The following is a 24,050-nucleotide window of genomic DNA, read 5'->3' on the forward strand; positions in this document are numbered from 1 at the left end:
TGTTTACGTCACGCTCTCCCCGTTGGACTGGTCGGGACAGTTCAACTGCTTGACACAGACACAGCCCTGAACCGAAGCGGCTTAGACTTGTCTGCCATTCCTAACAGATACACCGGCTGACTGACTTGCCCCGTCTTGTTAACTTTACCCTTTGTGGACGGGGAGGTTAAACGAAATCTATTTGATGCGGAAATTTGCCGACAGTCATTATATAGTCTCTACCTGCTATATCGAGGGGCTAAGTTAGCTCACATTAGCTAATTGTGTTAGTTTCTGCCCCTGCTGCGTATCATAGCAAGGTAAGTTGTTTTTCTCGTTTATTAACTCTGCATTTATTGGTATTTTGACAACAAACGTGTTGGTTGTTCTCTACAGTCGCGACAGCTAACTGGGAGCCATTTCGTTGGTAAACTTTATGTTTGCTGTCAGAGCAATAAACGAGTAAACGCAGCCCGTTATCATTGATGTTAGCGTACGAGGCTAAAGCTAACTAACAGTGGCAACGTGAACTAGTTTCCATAACTAATGGAAGTTAGCATTATTAAATAAAAGCAGCAAATGAGAAGTAGTTCATGGTGAGGATTCTAGGTTTGTTTTAACAGTTTACTGTGGCATTCATTCTTATTTAATTATTTACCACACTCGAGCCACAAGCCCCAGATTAAGTTCGCCTGGTGGTTGGATGTTTGTTTTGTTGTTTAGTCACTAATCATGTTCTGCTAAGTTATTCATGATGAGGTAGATCAACAGAATATTTTTCAAATAATCTAGAATGCTGTTTGGAACTTTGCTTTCTGCTGATGGGACATTGCTTGTGCGTGGACGAAAGGAAGCTAGAAGATACTTTACATAATGCAGCTATGGTAATCTCTGCATATTTAGCTGTAGGATTGACAGTAACAGGTTAAACTGTGCTGGATTCACTGGCATGGACTTCATCATGGGCTGGTGACTAGTGCATAGCCTATAAAGGGATAAACGTGAGCTGGCTGTTGCTGGCTGTCTTAATATTGTGGTCATGACATAGCTACTTCTGCTCAGACCAGATTCATACAAGATTAAAAAAAACAAAAGATCTCACTAGCTTGACTCCTGGCCTAAATTCAGAGGGTATTTGTGATTTCATGAATCATGTTTTTACCTCGTACCATGCTAAAAGAAAGGATTTACCATTTTTGAATAGATTAAATGTTCAGTGGCATCAGTCAATCATTGCATCTGTAAATCCTAAAAATGATGGCAAATGCCTATAACAAGCTGAATCTAAAATGATACCTTAAAATTGCCCGTAGTTTGTGGTATTATTACTTTATAAATCACTAAATCAGTTAACCGATTGAATAACTGTTTATGGTCTTTTAGATTTTAATCAGCTCAGGCTTCCCTTTACAACCAAACACAAACCCCAGTCTTTTGAAGGGACAATTTAATTACAGTAGTAAGACTACTTTTACAGAGATAACGTAATTCATTGGATTTGGAGAACAGTGATTAAAACCCTGTGTTATGTGGAAGATTTCAGATTATAAACTAGGTGCACTTGTCTCCTTTTTAACATAAGTCTTTTATCATTGGCATCAACTTTAATTTATCATTATTAATGTTGGCAAAATCTCATTGTAAACCTTTTTAGACTTACAAATGCTGAACACACACAAATCTGTGTCAGCAGGGGAAGACACTTTTATTTGAACTACAACATTAAAAGTTATTCCTCATTTCCTTTTTTTCTACCGTTAGTGGTCTTAATTGTATGTAAATGCTGTGACAGGATCATGAAACCGTGCTCTGATTTGATCTTAATCTGTGATAATCAAAGCTCAGGCACTGAACAGTTGTCAATGATTTACAGGCTAATACCAACAAGGCTAATGTGTGCAAATCTGCATTATCAGCCATCAGCATTGTTGGAGATTAATGCCAAGTTTGCTATTGTTGTGAAGCAGAATGCACATGTGTTACAATATGAAGCAGGTTTGTGAATTCACAAGACGAACAGGGTAATTATGGATTCAGGACAATGTCTACATACAGTGTTAATACTTTGACCTGCAAGTACATTTTGATTACATTTGAACAAATGTATGTGGAAATTAATTATTGCCTATGTAGGCCAGGTTTTGCGGGCATCTTCTTTCTGTAGTGTCTGCTAATTCTTTAATTTCTTGTTTTCTAAATGCTGATAAGTTTATCACCAAACTTTTAAAAGGTGTTGATGGAGAGTTGAAGTATTTTGTCCTGTACAGTAGGCCTAGATGTAGTTGTGGTGTGTGAAAATAATGTGCAAACTGTTTGTGTAAAGCCTTTATGGGGTTATTGTTTTGAACCAACACTTGTAAATATCTGCCACTGAGTTGTTTTTGTTTTTTAGCTAGAAGTACAAAAGGGCATCTTAGTAGAAATGTTAGTGGAAGTGGAATTTCAAAAATTTGCTTATATCTTTCCTGCAAGGAGTGTTAGGTTTGACTTAACCAAACCCTTGAACATAAATTATATACAACGTTGAAAGTTTCCAAAAATGATCTGGATTATAGGATAGTGTATAAGAGTTGAACAACCAATTAAACTTTAATTTAGTTGGGAAAGCTAGGTGGGGCATATCAAATTGGTGTTGCTCGACAGCAACTAACCTAATTCATAACCCACTGTGTTTAAGCATTCAACAAAGCCTGTTTAAATATTGAACTTATGAAGATTAAAGGAATAATGACTCACACACAGAGAAAACAATGTAGATTTTAATGGAAGGTCATGAATATGTGTACTGTTGCTCATTGTAGATAGAAAACATTAGTGTTGTGCAGTTTCAGAGGCCAGTTGCATTAAGGTGGAGGTGCACTTAACAGTAGAAAAGGATTTGCAACTCTGTTATTGGCATGTAATGAACATGCAGCTGCATAAACTTGAATGAGGCACCTTATTTTATGACATTTTCCTTTGTCTTGGTAGACATTTTGCTCTGATATTTGTCTAACTAAAAAAAACCCATATATTATCCCAGACAATTAGACAAATCACATTGTTTTGCCTGCTTAAGCTGTAGAGTAGTATATAATAGTAGACTCAGTCTAGATTGAGTTTCAAATTGAGAAACATGGGCTTTTCTCCCCCGCTGCCTTCATCCCCTTTATGTTTATTTGTATTTTGAGGACTTGTGCCAGACTGATGGTACCATAGCAACTAGCATCAGGAGGAAAGGTGGCACAGTATTTCTGTGCTGCTGAGTCATGCTGTAATCTCAAAGTGCTGTTAAAAATTGTTCTAGACATTGGAATTGAAATAAAAGACTTTTGTCTGCAATGTTGCCTGTTGCACTAAAGGCATAGAAACATCCATTTGATTTTTAAGTTGTATAATTAAAATAGAAAGCAGATTGCATTAGCAAAATACACAACATATACCCCTTGTTTCATCTGGGCTTAATCTATATCACTTGCAAAGTATTATTTTATTGTCATGCTGCCTAAATTTTGTTTTTCAGGTTGTAGCTATAGGCTTTAAACAATGTTTATGATTCAGAATGAAGGTAATATTGCCTGAAGCTGACAACACTCTCTTAGAAAGTGGATTTGATTTCAGAAAACAAAACCTTGGTGTTAAATTTGAGGGATAATGTTTATGTTTACTATTGTTCAATATGTCATTTACTATTTAAGATGAGATGTTCTGTCTAAGTTGTACTTGATTGCTATCAGGAGTCATGTATTCATGTATCATGCTTTGAACAGACAACCTTGGTCCCTGTTTTGCTTGGATCATGCATGCACATAAAGTCATGCTAGGGCACACTAGCATGTGTCTGCCAATGTACAAATGCAGCAACAAAGGCAGTGTAGTAGAAGGCTGCAAGCAAGTAAACATGGGTGTAAACAACTGACAATTTAAAATATAATGCACAATGGGCCTCAATGATGCACACAGTGCGTTGTATTGAGAAACTCTGAATGTAAACATGACCTTTGTTTATTGACAAGAAAAGCCCACAGGGCACCCTAAACAGGGACACATGGCTAGGAAAACAAATTAAAGGCAAAGGTTAAAACACAGGTTGGGAATAAAATACCAGGATCTGACAATATTATACAAACCTGTAATAAATACCAGCTCAAGTTTGGAATCAAAGAGCTGTTGACTCGGCTCTACTCTGCCAATCAGTTATAAGCCTCAAAAAGATAGAAGACTTTTATCGCAGTGTTATTGCATTTAATTGTCAGTTGTTCGTGTTATTGCTTCCAACCCCTGTAAAGTAAAAGCAAATGACACATTTTATTTTTAATTTGATTTTAGTTGCTCTTCTTCACCATGAGTGCTCTTATCAGTTGCACAATAAAGGGGTCAAAGGGAACCTCAACAGTGATTCTCAAAGACTGATTAAACTCTTGCTGCAGTACCTTTTGTGAATGTAAAGTGTAGAGAATTGGATAGAAAGTTGTCTTTGTATTTTTCAAAGCTGTGGTAATGTGAAACCAAACTCTTTTTTTTATTGCCTTTTATGTTTGATTTTCCGACATCAAAGGCCATAAAAGCCATGCTTTTCTCAACAGCTGACTCTTGGATTCTAATGGCAGCTCTTACAGGCTATTTTAACTTTGAACTGTAATATACGACAACAAAACAACAAGTATTCGCTAAACACAGCATGAAATACATTATACCTAACCAAATGTTTAGCTCAAATATTATTTTATTCCTGAGTCCTGACAATTATAGATGGATATGGTGTAAATTCAAAAGATACACTAAAATTGCAACCATAAGGTGGGCCTACTGAATTATAAGCAACTTAGATGTTTATAATAAGTTGTTTTTGAAAAGTCCTTTTCAAGATGTTGGTGTTGGTGAATGTTAAACAGTCTGAACTGAGGCAGTGGGTCCATGATGTGCAGCAGTGTTGTTGAAGGCACAGGGGGGTATGTTGTGTCCTCCTTGGGTTGAGGCCGGTCCATTTGAACCCTGTAGTCTCTATCGGCTTATTGTTCAGCTCTGGCTGCGTCCCTCTCCACTGATGTCACAGCATTCCAGGGAGCGGATAAATGAGTTAGTGTTAGGGCAGATGAGCAGCATCGTGAATGCTGCTGGTAGTAGTGGGTCGAAGGGCACAAGTATAGCAGTGCAACTGTGCAAACACATTCGCCAGCACTCACCAGAACACCTCCGCAGTTTCTCCAAGCCCTTCATTCAGCCTGAGTGAAATATGAAACCTTTAAAATGTGATAGCCTGTAGATCAGGATAGATCTGAAAGATCTGGACTTACAGTTAGTCTGAATCTTTAAGATTGGTAGTAAACTGTAAGATCAGTGAGGCCCTTCTCTAGTGTTTAGATGTTAATGCATCAGATACCTGAAGGAAAGGTGAAAGTAACAGAGCCTACATAGCCAATGTAAGGCTTATCCCAACAGGCCACATTTGTTGAGCCTGACTTGTCAGGGTACTTCCAACTCAACATAGACTGTATGGTTGAGTCACTCATCTCACAAGCTCAGGCAGGCTGAGTGTACACCACCTGCCTTCAGACAAAATGAAAAATAAAGTTGAACATCTTACAAGCTAAAGACCCAATTATTTCTTAAAATGTGTGGGACAGAATCAGAACTAAAAGGAGAGTGAATATTAGACTTCAATACTTCCAATGGGATACCAGGGTTGCTCTCTGTTGAGTGAAAGGGGTTGGGGAATTGCCTATTACCTGTTCAGTACTTGAACACTTAAGTGTTCAGAGTATAGTTATTTTCCTTAAATTAAGAACAATGCAAACTGTCATTGCCACATATAGTAGTTAAAACAACGAATGGAAAGTGTAAAATGATTTAAAACACGTGGACATGCTTGTGGTCAAAACAGCATGTGAGTAATGACAAGACAAAAATGTCAGCTGCAGTAGATAGGCACAGAACATTGTTACCATTACCATATCAAGTCTCATATGACGTGTGCTTTCAAGTTATTTCAATCTTAGTACTGGGGGAGGGAATTTGTCCTTGATAGACACGCTAAATAGACACGCTAAAATGCAATTGTAATAATTAACATACTACGTGTTATAACATAACAAGGAGGGTTAAACTCAAGGGTACGTTTCACCTCTAATTCAAGAGGCTTCTTCAGTTCTGACTGACTGGGGCGTCATCAAGGTGATGTGTACTGCTTGGTTCGTTAGTGCTCCTGGCTGTTGTAACAACAGTCATTAAGGTCGTTTGAGTCACCTGAGGCCGAGTCTGAACGACCGTTGTTAGCTAGGATTCCCTGCCAGTCAGAAGAAAAGAAAGAAGAAGAAGCCTCTTTGATGAGAGGTGAAATTTGTTCAAGTATCTTCAACCAAGTCCAGTTGCCCTTGACTTGGTTAACTATGACCTGGAAGACTGAGAATCTTCACAGACATCTTAGTGTTATAATACTTTTGTCTCTTCTTTACAGGTTGTCAACATGCAGTGAGTAATGCAACGAGTGTTGATATTAATAATGGCCATCTGGGGTGTGCAAGGATGCTCCAATTCAGAGAGCTGTCCGACGCCGCAGCCCAATTCCACCTCCAAGGACTACTGTTACTCGGCCCGAATTCGCAGTACAGTGCTCCAGGGCTTGCCTTTTGGTGGGGTGCCTACTGTCCTTGCCCTTGACTTTATGTGCTTCTTGGTGAGTCCTTCTTACCGTCAAATGGGGTGCCCAGTTACAGCTGATGAATACCAATTGCACCATTCAACAATATATCCAAGTCTTTTAATCTTGTGTTTTATTTACAACCCTTGGAACTGAGGTAAAATTGTTCCAGGAATGTGTTTTTAAATAATAAACACCTTAAAGCAGTTGTGTATATTTTATTCAGTAAGTCTCTAATGTAAATAAAGGGACAAGAGGTTGACAGCCTCTGTTTATTTTGTACTTCTAGGTGTTGCTGTTTGTGTTCTCCTTCTTGAGAAAAGTAGCATGGGACTATGGTCGCCTGGCCCTGGTGACTGACGCTGACAGGTAACTAAAACGCAGTGGTCCAGAGTTGAAGGTCAGAACCAAGGCTTTTGGACTGACTTGTTAGTCAGGTAGTTAGTCCAGGAAAGCCAACATGCACTGATGTACAGTTTCTTTACACATGTAAAAAGTATCATTTTTACCAGCTGAAATAATTAACTCTACATTTTTTTCACTCACTGTTTTTGTTACTTTGTGTTAACTTAAAAAATACTCCCTCTCTCTAACATAGTAGTTTGCAAACACACTGTTGGACATCTGGATAATTGATCCATGTGATGTCAGGCTGGTTGCATGCTGTTGCAGGAGACATTTTTTGACAGCATTCTGTAGCGTCAGTGTAGCAGGAAGCTTTTAGGCATTTATATGATTTGCCTATAATTAGAAAGTTTACAGTGTTCAACAAGGACAAAAGCCTAAGACCAAAGGGTGCCTTGTTGGCATTCACTTTGGTTTCTCAAGAGGGACTAGCCATTGTGGTTGGTGACTCTTAATGATCTGCCAAAGTCACATTTTGTCTGTAGTTTGGCACTTGGTGGCTGTTAATTCGGGATGCTAGTTGATGAATTCAGTATTCTTGTTCTGATGGTGTAGTCAGTTTTTCGACAGAAGCAGACATCACAAGGATGGAACTCCAGACAGGAAGTCAGTGTCAGCAGTTTTCCTTTTAATGGCAATAACGCACTCTGACAAGGTCATGCTTTGTTCGCTTTTTGAGATAGAAAGGCCAGACTGCTGTTGGAATAAGCCTGAAATGGAGTAAGAAGAAACACATGATTAATAAATGTATTTGCTTAATTTAAATACCCCTTTAGATCCATTTCCCACACCACTTTAAATAATGTCTGCATCTAAGCCCCATGGACTTTATTCCCCATTAGTATATGATGATATGCTTTCAGATATATTGGGATACTTTGAGACTGATGTCTGCACACTGATCAAATAATGAGAATAGTTGTGGAAGCAGCCGAAGAGGCGCCTGTCAACTAAGGCTGATTCCACTGCTCCTTTTTAAACCGCTTCTCCATGAGGTAAAACAAGAGGATCAAGTTAGGGAGAGAGGGAGATCAGACGCTACAGACCTCTCTGACTGTGAACCCAGGAAAGTACATGACACAGTGCTCCATCACCTACATCCCCCCACTGTGTTTGTGTGATGTTGCAGCTTCACTATTTTTGCAGCTGCATGTGAGCTGAGAATGGGGTTGCGGCATGGTGGGAGGATGGGAGGGGGGCAGCAGCATGGGACACTTTTGTAACAGACAAAATGTAGTTTGTTGCCTCATTACACTGTGCTGACTTGAGATTGAGCGTCTGTCTTTTAAATTCTTGTTACATCTGAAACGTGAATGTAACCTTACTTGGAAGCTTGTTTATATATCCTACAGAAGTGGCGTATAAATGTAATGTGTCTGTTGTTCAAGCTATATAAGCCATTACTCTAAGCTGAAATGAAAGAAAGGGTTATTATACCATAGGCCATAAATGCATTTATACGGCTGGATGATGTATACCAGAATGAACACAAACCTTCATTGGTATGCCTGTGATGTAATATGCTTTCCCACTTTTTTTCTGAACCAGCACCCTTACTGGCCAAATGGGCTATTTCCTCTTAACTAAGCTGAATGGCTTTGTTTTGCTTCTCTTTTCAGCAGAAGAATGGATCAACGTTACAGTCGCCTGGATGATCGGGAATAGTATGTTATCTCTCCGTATTGTAGACTCACTTTCTTTTTCTTCTCTCCTTTCTTCTCTCTGTAGTTAACCTAAGTCATAACCCGTGTCCACTCTGCCCAGGCAACTGTGGGTTTCATCCTGTTTTTCCACACTTGATGGTGTAGTTTTCCTCCTCCTCCTCCTCCAGGCGTTTCCCAGTGCCGGGCTCCTAATTATTCTCCTTCTCCATGTCACTCTTGTATTTCTGCTGTTGGGTGTCCCTGTCCTCTGTCACTGTCCTAATCAGATCTGTGTGTGCTAATCTGTGTATTGACCTCTTTATGAAGTGCGGACTAGATCTGTGTGAGTGCACCGCATGAGCTGCACAGACAGGATGCTTACAGGGAGAGGTAATGCTTCCCTGTCTGTTCATAGACAGGCCCTAACATGGTGCACCTACAGTATATCCTGTCTGCTGGAGCTGTGATGAGCCATTCCGACTTCTCACAGGAATGTGCGAGAGGATGGCTGACGGTGGATTACTGCCGCAGGCTCTCTCCTCATTCCATTTGAGATCTCTTAGAGCCCTGGAATCCTTTTATGTATTATTAAACACTGAACCAACCCTGGAATTCTAGCAGAGCCTGGGTTCTCTTCATATTTTCCCATTATGTGTAAATTGACCTGACATGAGCTTCCAGGAGAGGGCAGTCAAATTTGTATACAAAAAGGTATGGCTGCTGAGTTATGTCCAGGACAATCTGTGGCTCTGCGGGACAAACTCTATTAATCTGCCACTTGAGGATCGCTGGGTTTGTGTTATTTCCTCTGTGAATGTTGTTCTCTGTAGAGCTTTGCTTTCTAACTTTTTACCGCAACCTTTCCTCTGACAGTGATTGTGTATTGTACTGTAGTGCATGAAATATGGCTACAGAGATTCTTCCTCTTACCTTGAATCCTGTCGCCAGCCCACACAGGATAAACAGGGGTGAATCTCTTCAGTCCATTTCAGGGAGTGTGTTAGTGTGCGTGTGTTTTGTGCTGGCAACTTTTCGATACTGATGGTAATCCCACTGTCCTGAGGCAAAAAGAACCTACATCTCCTTATGGTATGTGGTGATGATAGGTACCTCTGTAACATCATGCAAATGCTGCGTGTTCTGTTTTCTGCATACAGCGTGGCCTCTGCCATGACATCAGAGACAACAGAACGCTATGAGCGCCTCACCTCAGTTTCCAGCACTGTGGACATTGATCAGAGAGACACAGTGAGTATGCCACTGTTCTTACAGGATGTAATATAGTGAAATTTCATGTAAGATACTCTCTGTGTGTTGCATGTGATAACTGGCCACCTTCATTTCTTCTCTCTTCTCTTTAGGGCTTCTGTTCCTGGCTAACTGCCATCTTCCGCATCAAGTGAGTTAATCTACACAGCATGTTAGAAATAAGAGAAATTGGTGGAACACTAATAGAACTGGATGTGAAATTGTTCTGTTGTGAATCGCTCTTAAGTAGTTCACTTTGCTGGTGTTTTCTCTGTGTAGGGATGATGAGATAAGGGAGAAGTGTGGTGAGGATGCAGTACATTACCTGTCCTTTCAGCGCCACATCATTGGCCTGCTGGTAGTGGCGGGCGTGTTGTCTGTGGGCATCATCTTGCCTGTTAACTTCTCGGGAAACCTACTTGGTGAGTTGATTGAAACGTACTACCAGAGGATCCTTGGAAATGTACAGAGTAGTTTTTTTTCTCAGTTTTGCAATATTTGACTAGGTGATACTGACTCGCCATTATGTTTGTTTTTGCTGGTGTATTTTTTAAATCTTTTTTTTCATGCTCTTATTTTGTTTGTCTTTGTGCTTTTTCTTTCTTCTGGCTAAAACTGCCTTCCCATGAACAAAACTTTATGAAGCATTGCAGCCTTCTCTAGTGTCTAGGCTTTTAAAGATACGTATAGGACTGTATAATCTGCAGTACTGTGGTTTTATTCTGTGTAATAATAAGATTAGAACATACCAACTAAATATGTTGAATTAATTATACTTAACTTTGTGCACTTATAGACATTTTTTTTTATAGACTTTTTTTCTCTTCTGACAAAATGGTTTCACATGGAGCCTGCATGCTGTATTCCATAAGTTTTTATTTCTGTGGTACTGCTGACTAACGCCATGGCCTAACATAAACAGAAAACTAGATTAACTCTCTGAGACCTTATGTAAACACAGGTGTGTTTACATAAGTTGTCAGTTTAAAAAAAAAAATCAAGTTTCAACATCCCCAGCATGAGCTCAACCTCAGCTAATTATATTTTTCACTCTGTAAAGACTTCTATACACTAAATGGGGGTATTAGCCCATAAAACAAAACAAAAAACAGAACTTGATTTTTTTACTTTATTATTTTTATTGAAAACATCCCTGCAAACTATAATATCTAAAGAAATACATAGAAAGTTGCACACTTTTGTTTGGATTGTTCTAGAAGTCATTTGAAGCATCTTGTGTTTATGAGGTATACCCATTTTATGGGCAGTGTGTTTTTGGCCAGGAATTATCCTTTTTTCACCCCCTGCCAGTGCATATCCCTAATGCGTCTTCTTCCTGGATCTGGAGGGGGGATATTTGTGTTTGGTGAGGGGAGACAGCCTTCTTCTTTTCCTCCTTCTCCCCCTCCTTCCACTATGCTGCCTTGTCAGCATCCACACTGTAACATATGAAAATAAATAATTAAAATGACTATTTCAAGGGATAATAATAATTCATTAGTGTTGTGGAAATTGCTTCCAGCGGGGTGTATTTCTGTTTCTAGTACATGCCATTTTAATTCTACTTAATTTTCCTCCTACTGTATATTCTCCACTCTACTCTTTTAGTGTTGACTCACTACTTGAATCTGGACACCATGCTTTTCCTTTCAATTCTCTTTTCATCGCACTCATGCATATAAAGCTGGTCTCTTACTGCAAACACACCACTTGCCCCACCTCTTTCGGTTTCTCTCTCTCTGTATGTGTCTGCTCTGCTGACTTTCACCACCAGCAGTATGTTTTATAAAATCGCTGAAAAGACACAGAACTCATCTTTTGGATTTTTCCACCCGTGATTCAGTTTTTACAGCAGCAGGTGTGCCGCATGTGGAGGAGGCTTGTTAATGACGTAGCTTATCAAAACCAATAATTTACCAAGTGGCCCATGCACTGGTGTGTTCACTGTTGCTTTACCTGGTCGTGCATGGAAAATATCCACCTGTCTGTGTCCTGTTACCCTTATAGTAGATAACACCTCTCTCTATGTTTCTCTACAAAATGCTAGAATGGGTCGCCAAATGTACCTTGCGGGTGTTAATTTACCTGGGCGACCCGCCCAAGTAAAGTCTATATGAGAAACACTGCATGCTCTGACGTCACCTAAACTCATGTACAAGAACATCTGTTTTCACTTACCGTGATGTCTCCACACCCCACTGTGAGGGCCTCATCTGCACATTCTTAAGCATTACCAAAGATAGACAAAGACACCTCATGGTTAATAGAACAGATAAATAATGAACTAATAGTTCATACTATTTTACTTTCACAGCCTTTCAAAGCCTTGTTCAAAACAAACACACTTCCCCAGTGGCATAACCCTCCTACCCTCTATCAAAACACTCCCATAATCTTTGTTCACCAACATAAAGGCAGATTTCTGGAGGGATAAAATAATAATAATAATAATAATAATAATAATAATAATAATGTTTATTTATATAGCTTTATTGTGTAAATAGTGAGGGGTTTATTTCACCTTTACTATTTGCTAGGCCTTTTCATACCTTTCTGACATTTCATGGGGATAAAAACGGTATATGACAGTAAAAAAATATATATATATATATATATATATATAATATAATTATCATTATATAGATACTGTAGGTCTGTCTGAAAACCTCGAAGTGCAAATGGTGTCCTATTGCGCAAAGACAATAAATAGATCAACAATCCAAAATGACATTTCTCTTCTCCGTAGCCTACATAATCCATCATAATTTGGATCATTTCATAATAGCACTACTTACTTCCTCATAAGGACCGGTCACATCCCTAAAACTCCTCTAGTCCTCAGGACTCAAGTGCAGGGTCGTAAGCTCAAATGCTCAACTGTACTATAATACTGCTTTGTCATGTCTATGTATCTTTCTCTTTCATTACAATAAACTTTGACAACTTATCTACTTTGAGCTCAGAAAAATCCTGTCTCCCGTTAAAAGAATAAAAAGCCAAGCATCTGAATCAGACACTCTGATTGGCTGTCACGTCACCCACTTGAGCCAGACAAAAAGAATGAATGAGCAATGCGCTAGGCAAAAAGTGAGACTCTCCACAACTTTTCATATTAGCTTTATTGACAGAAGGAAATGGCTAAAATTGACAAACAGCTTGCCGGTTAGCACTGTTCACTCTAGTTTAACAGGAAAAAAGGCATGTCTCTTGCTTAAATTGTTGGAGAGTAATGATGCTCTACAGACAACATGATATTTGGGTCCGTATACTGGCCAGTGGATTAATTCACTCATGGACGCTCAGCGTCAGGGATATTCATTGGCTACACTGACAGCTACCCTAACCCTCAAGCGGTGATGCTTATGGAGTTAGCCAAAGTGAGCTGAAAGTGTGCAGGACTCCTGGTGACTGACAAGTAATTGTGCTGTTTCTTTTACTTTTCTCTACAGAAAACGATGCCTATAGTTTTGGGCGGACCACTATAGCAAACTTGGATGCTAAGTGAGTAATTTTACTATGTCACTTTATTATATTTATGTGTGTGTGTGTGTGTGTGTGTACTGTACTTTGAAGCCTTACATTGACTCTTCCCTTTCTAATGCTTTGACTAAATACTTTTTACCCTTTATTTTCCCAGTAATGCACTACTGTGGCTTCACACCACCTTTGCATTTCTCTACCTGTTACTGACGGTCTACAGCATGAGACGGCACACCTCCAAAATGCACTACAAGGAGGATGACCTGGTGGGTGAGATGGTTTCAGAAAATAGCTGTTCTATAAACTCCTTGATTACACACAGTTCTGAATGTTGTTTGTAACTACTCCCCTGTCTTCATTTCCATACAGGTGAAACGCACTTTATTTGTCAATGGAATCTCCAAATACGCAGAGGAGATTGAAATAAAGCAACACTTTGAGTAAGCACTCTTTAGGATCACTGACATCTGGGCTCCACTGTTCACATCTACCAATGCTTAAATCTGTCTGCTTATAAAACGGTACGCTGCTCTGTCGACATGGCAGTAAACTGTGCAGTAACTGTATTAAGGTGTATGAGAGTCATGCCTTTTCCTTTTAGAAGCAGCTGTCTTGTCCTGGCCCATATGGCTGGGATCAGACAATGATAGGCCTATATGTGTGATTATCCATAATAGATGCCAGATGAGCAGGATCATGCAAGTCATGTGTCAAGATGGTCTAAGACTGAGGAGGGGGTGTTTGGCTCAACTCCTGATCAGCTAAATAGTATTAACCAACATTTTGTATTTGCTCCTGCGCTGCATAAAGGCCTCCACACTCGAGTACAAAAGAAAGAAACTTCAGATGACAAGGAAAAATTATGAAAGCCTTTTGCTGCTCGTGGATGTCGGGTTCTTCCCTTTCGTGTGCCATAGTTATTATAATGTGGTTGAGAAATAAATGTCATCTATTTTGCTGTTGTGAATATGTTAATATTTTAATATGTCTACATGTCGTGCCTTTTTTGAACTCATAAAGTTGTTTACTTTCTTCCTCCCTGCCCTTCTTTTAGGAAGGCGTATGAAAGCTGCACTGTACTGGAAGCTCGTATCTGTTACGATGTGGCCAGGCTGATGTATCTCAACTCTGAAAGGTGCATGACTGTGTAGTATTTTGGGGCGTACATTGTGAAATTTCTCGTTGGCTCTAGACCTGAGCTTGTTTCAGTTAAATAGTCCTTCAGTCTGACGCAAGTGATGTTTTGCATGCAGGAAGAAGACAGAGCGCAGCAAGAAATTCTTTCTTGACCTGCAGGCCAAGGAGCATATTGCCACCATGATCAACCCAAAGCCCTGTGGACACCTTTGCTGTTGCATTATCAAAGGCTGTGAGCAGGTTAGACGGACATGTCGCAGCTTTATCTCAAAACAACACACTCCTGAAACTTGTTTACAAGCTGATAATAACAGCATTTTTGAGGGGAAGATAAGATCTGATTTTAACAGTCTATTTCCTGCTTTCTAGAATAGCCACCGAACCACATTTCTTAGTAAACCACATCCAATTAGATATTATGTATTGTAGCCGCTATTTTTGGTTCACTCACGGTGCTCTGTTGTGCTAACTGTTAGAAATAACAGTCTTTAGTCTTTAATCTAAAGTTGTCATTTGAAAATTTTAAAGAGGTGGTATTATGGTTTTTGGCTTTTTCCCTCTCCTTTATTGATTTTGCAAAATGAAAAAGCCCAAAGTCCACCCCAAAGGGAGTTGCTATCTCCCACAGAAAACACTGCTCTGAACTGCCTGAAAACAGCTCATTTGTAGTCCAGCCTTTACTTCCCTTTCTTGTGACGCTAGTCCGACACGCCCTCAAAAACACCGGTGAAAAAACACTGAACTGCAGCGCACACCACCTCTCCCTTCCAAACACTAGCTACCCTCCAGGCAGTCAATGGATTTAAAGTTGTTACTGTGATGTAGAGACAGAGCTCAGTTAAAACTTTATGGATGAAAGATACTTTTGTTACAGATTAATAACTCACAACTCTGAAACTCTTGCTCCAGTCCAAATTGCCAACCTGGTCGGCAACATGTAGCCTACAGCTGTACCTGATCTGGTATAACCCCTAAATAGGATTTTGAACCTGAAAATGAGCATAATGCCACCTCTTTAAGAATACATTCCCCTATTTATAGTAGGTTATTCCTTAATTTCTTATTTCACCATTTTCTTAAAAAATCTCTGCATGATTTTAGTGTTTATTCTCAAACTACTTTAATTTGTGCACCTTGCATATAAATAAATAAAATCAGTACAAACTAACCTCAAAAAATAAAATAAACTATTGCATAACAAAGGGTAGGGCTGGACAATAAAACAATAACAGTAATTATCGCGATATAATTTTCTTCAATAACAGTATATTAAATGTTCAATAAATATTCAATAATTTTTTGATTTTATTCACTTGAATCATACACAAATTAGGACTTACTTTTTTAGTAAGATGTTTATTTTGTTGAGGGAAAAGGCTTTTACTTAATTTTACTCAAGCATATTTATTGACAAAGATTTTATTGTAACTGTTGTTCCACATGTTCTACCTCAGATTTGTGAAGTGATCTACTGTTTGGCATCAAGTGTTGACCATAAAGAAAAGTTTAAACCACAAATAACCATCAGGTTTCTTCAACTTTCACTCAGGAGCTAAAATCAACCTTTAAACTCGAAAGAAATAATGATTTGATACTTATTGTGATAATTATCCATATATAAAAATATGAAACTTTTTACCGTGATAACATTTTTGGCCATATCGTCCAGCCCTAACCTAGTGCATGGTTTCGTCATGCAGTGAGTGTAGTATCTTGTGCAATTATTTCATCTAGCTGTATTTGAGTTGGTATTTATATAATTGCATTAGGCGATAATCATATAGTTAATCAAACTGTGTGTTGATGTACACAGTGATATTCACTGTTACTGCAATGTGAGATAATGGCAATAAGGATTAAACTAAAAGCAAACATCACAGACTCATCACAGATTTTCATGTACTTCGCAGGAAGAGGCAGTGAGTTACTATACCAAGCTGGAGGCACAACTAAAAGATGACTACAGGAAGGAGAGAGAAAGGGTTAACAGAAAGCCCCTAGGAATGGCCTTTGTCACCTTCCAGAACGAGTCCATAACTGCCACGTAAGTACATTTACATGTGGTTAAATAAGTATATCTGTGACACTGGTTTTGAACGACTGATTATTTCTGTCTGTTTCTTTGTTTGGGCGGATGCTTCTTTTCAGAATCTTGAAAGATTTTAATGCTTGCAAGTGTCAGGGCTGTTACTGCCGTCGGGAGCCCAAGAGCTCTCAATTCAGCCCCAAGCTCCACACACAAAAATGGACTGTCAGCTACGCCCCTGATCCACAAAATGTCTACTGGTAAGAACACATTCAGGTCATGTACAGTACTCTGTCCGCAATCTGGGCTGACTATACTTTTTATACATTTATTTTTTTTGTTATTCATTACATAACTGCATCAATGTTGGTTACATTTGGCCAGAATAGAGGAATAATTAGACTTCAGTCCACTTTGAGGAGACTTTCTCACTCCAGAAATGTTAATGGTTGATGGTTTTTGAGCTGCAGTGTCAGTTTTCTTGCCAGCTGTGTCCATAACTGCGGGTAATTGCCCAGTGTCAATATAACCGCTACACAGCCTTTATCCCACAGGGACCATCTGTCAGTGGGAGGATTCTCCTGGTGGCTCCGCTGCTTGATCATCAACCTTGTCCTCTTCATCCTCCTCTTCTTCCTCACCACCCCGGCCATCATCATCTCCACCATGGACAAGTTCAATGTTACTAAGCCAGTGGAGTACCTAAATGTGAGTAATGAAAAACTGAAAGCCGCTTTCTGTCTGGTTTTGTGTATGGCTTTTTGTGAATGGAGTTCTGCATGCTGTTGCAGAGACACAAGAATTCATACACTCAATTTCTTGACACAACGTGTCCATGTCTCTCTGATCTGTCCTCCAGAATCCAATCATCACCCAGTTCTTCCCCACCCTCCTTCTGTGGTCCTTCTCTGCCTTACTTCCAACCATTGTGTACTACTCTGCCTTCTTTGAAGCTCACTGGACCCGGTATGGTTTACGCATTCTGGCATTAAAAGTTTAGCATATTCAGCAATTTTGTCTTTATTCCCATTTGAGGTTTGGGTTGTTTGAGGATCACTCTGTCTGTTTTTGAACATGTGTTAACATGTCCTTTGGCCTTACAGGTCAGGAGAGAATAGGACCACAATGCATAAATGCTACACTTTCTTGATCTTTATGGTCCTGTTGCTGCCCTCCCTGGGACTCAGCAGGTATAGGATGTTCTTTATTTCTGCCCTGCAACACAAAGAAATGTAAAGCTATGCATTCATTTATTTTTGTGTGCCTGAATATTTAAACTGATGCCTGTCTTTACTATTTCTGCAGTTTGGATGTTTTCTTCCGCTGGCTTTTTGATAGAAGATTCTTAGCAGATGCTAAAGTGAGATTTGAGTAAGTAGCATCATTTAATGGACGTTATTATTATTATCTTATTATTACAGCTCTGTCGCACCCACAACAAAGCAGAATAGGATGAAAGGCTGTAAATATACAGCGTAAACTGTCCAATTTCTTTGGTAACATAACTAGTTAAATGTAAAACGTAATTCTGCATTTAGTAATACCCCAACTAGATGTTGTATACCTAAATTCATTTGGAATAAAATTGGCTTCTGGAATAATGCAATCAATGTGACTTCAGTCTTTAGTGATACTGACTTTTTTTCATTGCTCTTTAGGTGTGTGTTCCTTCCTGACAATGGAGCCTTCTTCGTGAACTATGTCATTGCATCTGCATTCATTGGTAATGCCATGGACCTGCTGAGGATCCCTGGTCTACTTATGTACATGATCCGCCTTTGCATGGCTCGCTCTGCAGCAGAGAGGAGGAATGTCAAGAGGGTTAGTGTGTCCCCTGCTTATCAAGTTGAAATAATTTATAGATCCACAATCCAAATAGTAGTTTCATTAAATAACAGCGAGTGTAATTTGTCTGAGACAAATTATATTACATTAAGCAGCTAAAAATAAGAAAGACGAAACTTTAATGTCATTAATTACATAATAAATGGGAATCTTTGCTATGATTTTAGGTAGGAAATATATATAATTTTGTAAATCAGCTTCATGCGATGTCAATACTGAAATTAGGAGATTTAGATTTCAGATATCTTTAATATCCTGTCATTGTGTCTTCATAGCACCAAGCGTATGAGTTCCAGTTTGGAGCAGCTTACGCCTGGATGATGTGCGTCTTCACCGTGGTTATGACCTACAGCATCACCTGCCCAATCATCGTCCCTTTTGGTGAGTTCTGCCATGACCCCTGGTGGATTAGTGTTGTTTTACATCAAGATAATGTGCTGATTAAATGACTGCAGGGGAAACATCCAGAAGGCAGGGTTGTGTTCTTTATACTGAAGCTTATCATCAGGCTTAATTGGATTAGTTCCACTAATTGTTTCGTCTCTGTTCTGTGTGCAGGACTGATGTACATGCTGCTAAAACACTTAGCAGACCGGTACAACATGTACTACGCCTATCTGCCATCCAAACTGGACAAGAAGATCCATTCTGGAGCAGTCAACCAAGTGGTGGCTGCTCCTATTCTCTGTCTCTTTTGGCTTCTGTTCTTCTCCACTGTTCGCTCGGGTAAGATGAGGACTCCATCTAGAGGCCACTAATGTCTTAACACGTGCCCAAATTTATTTACAAATGTGTATATCTGCCGCTTTGGTCTGTTACATAAGTGTCCCTCCACTTTCTTTCCCCCAGGGTTTTCAGCCGCAACATCCATGTTCACGTTTGTAGTTTTGATCATCACAATCATTATCTGCCTTTCTCACGTCTGCTTCGGACATTTTAAATATCTCAGTGCTCACAACTACAAGGTAACAACATAGTCACCCTTGTATGCATATTGTTTATGCTTTCTAAATTCACCAGTATTTCAGACAAGCATTCTATTTAGCTGCTTATGTTAAATGCATATTTTCGATCCTAGATTGACACCCAGGACGTGGACGGGTTGGAGAATGGGCGTCCAGTGTGCACTGCTGCCACCAGCAAGACGGCGGTGTGTTTTCTGTTTATTTTAAAAGAATATGAGCCTCAGGATCACACAGGGGAAATATCTGCTGCCTTTATGCATTTACTGAATACAAATTAACATTTTAACAGTTAAATACCTTCAGCTTTTAAAGGAAAAATACCTTCCTGTGTACACAAGAACATAAAACGATCCGGCAAAACCACCTGTAAGGAAAACTGTTCTTAATCTGCTCTTAAAAGACTGTTAATGTCTGTTGGCTTCACAGTAAGATCAGTATGCTATGTATGTGATTACAATCCGTGTGTTTAAAGGTTTTTTTCTTATATTTTGAATTTCAAATGATCAGCAGATTTAGAATTCAAATAGTCACTGAAGTCTTGTCAGTGATTCCTTCATATGAACACTGAATGTCAAAAGTGCAGGAAACTTAGGACCTGTAGAAACAACCTTTTTGTTGTAAAGAGAACTAATTCTAAAACATTTAATTTTCTCGCCTACAGCAAATGTACATTGCTGAAGTACTTCAAGACCCAAATTCAGAGGAGGCTGGTTCAGGCAGTGGCGAGGACGACGGCCAAGGGTCCTCGCAGGACGAGGAAATAATCAATGTTGAAAACGGCCTGAATGAGGACTTCCAGTCTGGTGAGGACAGCCTCATTGATAATGAAGTGCGGCACTGATGCTGCCTGGAACAGAATCCCCCCACCCACCCCCCCAAGTTTAACTTGAGGAGTGTACGGAATATGTGAATTAATCTAAGAACTGAACCAATAGTTCTCCAAAGCATCTCAACCTGAGGCACATCCCAAAACACTGTACATGGACTCATGAAAGAAAGACGCTAATGCACAAATGAAGAATTGTTCGCCTTTTCTTGTAAGGGGAGTGATATTCTGTCTGTATTCCCTTAACATTATTGCACTTGAAAGAGAGGACCTGTCCTATAAGCTCGAGTTTCACTAAGGTACTGTAGTATGGCATGCCTTCAAGTTCAAAGGGTGAAGGGATTTTTCTATAATCCTTCAATATCTCTTAATTGTCTGCACTAGATGCTTCAGCTAAATAAGCCGCTGGTGGGAGGGGAAGAACAAGGGAGAGGTTTTCCACCCCACCAGATAGCTTGGTCTGTGCAGATGTGATGGTCTCAAAATAGTTCTTCCAATTCCATAAAAGCCTTTATAAAAAAATTTAAAAAAAAAGAAATTCCTACTAACACTCCTGGACGCTTCTACACTGTACAGCTACAAAACTCTGGATTTGTAAAATACCTTTTTTGACATAGTATTTATTTGTAGGCATTGGCTTTTAAATGCTATCAAGCATGATATACCCCTAAACTGTGGACACTACATTGATAATGATTTTATTGGCGTTCAGTCACTGAGCCTTTATTGGGACTGCTGTTGGACTGCTGCTACTGACGCTGCCTTCAGTAGCGGGAAATCCTGGCTGCTGCAGGAGGACTGGAGGCCAGGAGCCTGCTGGTCCTTTTGTGTTGCTCATCAGAAGGAGAGAAAGGCCTTTTGGGTTTTTTCTGGGTCCGTTTCAAATGATACTCATTGTGACTAGTTCTCTTTATTTGTTGTTTTCATTTGTATCTTTTTGTCCATATGTTTACGTCTTGAGGTAGAGATAAAGAAATTAGCATTCAGTTTAGGTGGCTACTGGTTTTACAAATTGGCTATCTAGATCTTATCACTCAGCTCTCTGTCAGATCCTCTTCAATGTTAACTTTTATGTAGGCATTTCATCATGTAGGTAGCAAATTGTAAGTTCCAGCAGTCATTGAACATGGTTACACTTTCCCATTTGCCAGTACTCAATGCCAAGTTGTAGATGGTTTAACTCAAATTGCGCAATTTAGGTTATAACATATGAAATATAGGTCTAAGTTGTTCAAGAGAGTTACACCAGTGGATGAGGTCCAGATCTATGCTATTGAATACTAACCCCCACTCCTCCCCCCCACTCCTCCCCCTATTGATAACAGTAAGTCCTAGCTTTGCAAAACAATACTACAACAACAGTAATCGTGAAACAACCAGATTGAATGTTTTACATATTCCTGATCTGCCTCAACCATATTAAGCAACTTCTTTTCTGGTATCAGGAAGACAAACAACAACAACACATACTTACAAAAGTAACAACAAAAGTAACAAATTACAATGTGAAACACAGTCATGACCTAACTCAGGATTTATCAAGCTTCTTGTTTCTGTCATTTAATTTCTTCCTTAGTCAAGATAACACTATGAACTGCCCCATTAAACATAAAAGTGTTGGTGAAGCAAGGTGCAAAGTGCTGCAGAAAAAGTACCACTACAGTCTGTCACTTTAGACCAATCACAATTGGATCATAATATGAAAGATGTATTTACCCAGCTGCTCAGAGAACCATTGTGGGAAATGTGCACTAATCTTACTTTCACTTATATGATTGACAGAGAAGGGCATGATGACGACAACAATGAACCTAAACTGTTTCCATAATTTGTCCATGGTTATATTATTATTATACAAGAGAATTGTTTGACACCATTGAGTCTGGTGCTCTTCTCGTCATGATAAGGTGATTTTATATTTTTTACCTCTTCATTTTTATACCTCTGACATGTCTTGAAAACTGAATGTGTTCTGTCAAAATAACATGTACTGTCCAGCTCTGCAGGAGATACTTAAAAATATCATCTTGTCTTACACTAACTTAAATGCTGAATGTAGGTTATTTCCACAACCTTCGGTAAGATGAAAGTAGCTTAAAGCTGGGGTAGGTAATTTTAAAGAAACTAGCAAGACGGACAGATTTTGAAAGCCACTCCCCCAAAATAAATTTTTAAGTGCAATAAGTGCTTAGGCAGAGTTTTTTGTCTGAGCATTTGATTTATTGCTTATTGTAACAAACAATGCTTCTGAAATAAATTGCCTAGCCCAGTTTTAAGTAATAATGTGATTGCTGTATTTTAACAGCACCAGAAGGACGGTTCATTATAGCTAACCAGAAATTGTACGTTTTATACTATAACAAAACTTAATGGTGTCCAGCCCATGTTATGGCATTTCATTGAGTGCAAATGTACATTTGTCTGTCTGATGGTTGCAATGATTTCCTGTGGTCTTTTGCTAATTCCAAATAGTCTGGGAATCCTCCATGATGAATCATTTTATTTTAGATTGTCTTCCTTAGATCTGTATAGACAGCTGGACACACTGGAAATAAATGTTTTGTGTAAACAGCCAAGCACACTTTAATAGAGGTTCTCAGCTTGCTGCTAGTGTATTCAGACATGAGTAGTAAAATGTCTCTGCATCTCAAAACTGTGCACACTTAGATTGTGTTTTTGTGTGCTTTACATTTTTCTAGGTAGGAAAAGTAACATTAGCAGATCGCAGCATTTGACTGTCTCATTTTACTTTTCTTTCCGAAGGGCCGTCTGTTCAACAGATATATATACTGTATATATCTATACTTTTACCCCCAGCTCTTTGAACAATAAATCTGTATTTAATCAAGTTTGTCAACATTAAGAGTTTATTTTTAATTATCCCCTGGTATAGTCACATAAAACGACAACATATATATAAAGACACATTGATAGAAAATACTACAGTCCAATTCAATATGCTCTGGGAGTTCACTGCTACAGCCTTATTTGGTCTAGTACAACCAGCTTATGGAGGCTAATGTTGATAGATGTTGTTGACATGACTACCTCAGTTTGCTGGCTTTATAACTCTTCTCCACTTGTACTTGTCTGACACTATGTATTTACCACCATTATACTGTAACTGTGGCCACAGCTGTTCAGCAGAAGTTAAAAAGGCTCACACGGCTTGTGACTTCTTAAAGAAATAGCTGTGTTCCAAATACGTGCTGCATACTAATACTGCATAGACTATACTAATTATCAAGGTCTACTGTTTTGGTGGTATATGCAAAACAAACATATTTAACCATTTTATATTAAAGGAAACCTATGCAACATCATCAATCAAGCTGACTTCCACTGCCAATTAAACCTCACAAAGAGAGACATCAAAATATCTTTAAGATTTAACACTTATATTTTGGGGTTTATGTCACCACTACCCACAGCTACTTTGTGCATTTTACTGTGGGAAAATTGCGTCTTTAAACAAGCACAGCTAGTAGGCCTGTACTTAGACACGTTTCCAGTGTGACCACACTTCATACTCAAAACTTGCTTAGAAATAGTATGTGGTGTGAATTTGATACACACCTGATGGCAACTTGTGACCTGCTTGTCTGGTTGCGTACTGGTTGTGAACATTTCAACACATAAACAGATTTTTTGCCTGTATTTTTATTTTTAGAGGTCTGATATTTAAGCCTATCTAATAATTCACAGAAAAAAAAGTTTGAATAAAAAGTATCAGAAATATGTTGCTTTTTTTTAGTTCCTGTCCTGCAACCTATCAACCTGCCCTGTCCTTGCGACTTCTTTTGATCTTAAACTATCTTAACAGAAAAGACTAAAATGATGTAGGCTGTATTTTGTCGGGGACAGAAGAATGCAGTTG

At 39.0% G+C, this 24,050-nt stretch overlaps 1 protein-coding gene across 2 annotated transcripts; it reads left to right on the top strand.

Annotated features, from left to right (window-relative positions):
• Positions 1-29: 29 nt before the first annotated feature.
• LOC119917654 (CSC1-like protein 2) lies at positions 30-23,021 on the top strand. 2 transcript variants are annotated; one of them, XM_038738054.1, is made up of 24 exons: positions 30-299; positions 6,416-6,634; positions 6,888-6,967; positions 8,623-8,667; positions 9,804-9,894; positions 10,008-10,045; positions 10,174-10,316; positions 13,344-13,395; positions 13,532-13,640; positions 13,744-13,814; positions 14,429-14,509; positions 14,628-14,751; positions 16,422-16,555; positions 16,660-16,797; positions 17,092-17,245; positions 17,397-17,503; positions 17,641-17,727; positions 17,843-17,908; positions 18,196-18,358; positions 18,658-18,763; positions 18,941-19,108; positions 19,232-19,347; positions 19,461-19,532; positions 20,009-23,021. In XM_038738054.1, exons 2-24 carry the CDS (start codon positions 6,437-6,439, stop codon positions 20,186-20,188), a joined length of 2,523 nt encoding a protein of 840 aa, XP_038593982.1. In that variant the 5' UTR covers positions 30-299; positions 6,416-6,436; the 3' UTR covers positions 20,189-23,021. The 2 variants fall into 2 exon arrangements, with proteins under 2 accessions (XP_038593982.1, XP_038593983.1); XM_038738055.1 differs by having other exon boundaries at positions 8,626-8,667.
• Positions 23,022-24,050: the final 1,029 nt, after the last annotated feature.

The sequence above is a fragment of the Micropterus salmoides genome, unplaced genomic scaffold (genome assembly GCF_014851395.1).
Source record: "Micropterus salmoides isolate LMB-PRFRI ecotype aquatic unplaced genomic scaffold, ASM1485139v1 Ms_hic_scaffold_22, whole genome shotgun sequence".
In the NCBI taxonomy this organism is placed as follows: Eukaryota; Metazoa; Chordata; class Actinopteri; order Centrarchiformes; family Centrarchidae; genus Micropterus; species Micropterus salmoides.

What these genes read in the sequence shown, in the direction of transcription:
- LOC119917654 (XM_038738054.1), top strand. Translation starts at nt 6,437, where the DNA reads ATGCAACGAGTGTTGATATTAATAATGGCCATCTGGGGTGTGCAAGGA. An exon ending in ACTGCCATCTTCCGCATCAA is followed by an intron (nt 10,046 to 10,173) that starts GTGAGTTAATCT and finishes TTCTCTGTGTAG; the next exon opens with GGATGATGAGATAAGGGAGA. An exon ending in CTTCTCGGGAAACCTACTTG is followed by an intron (nt 10,317 to 13,343) that starts GTGAGTTGATTG and finishes TTTTCTCTACAG; the next exon opens with AAAACGATGCCTATAGTTTT.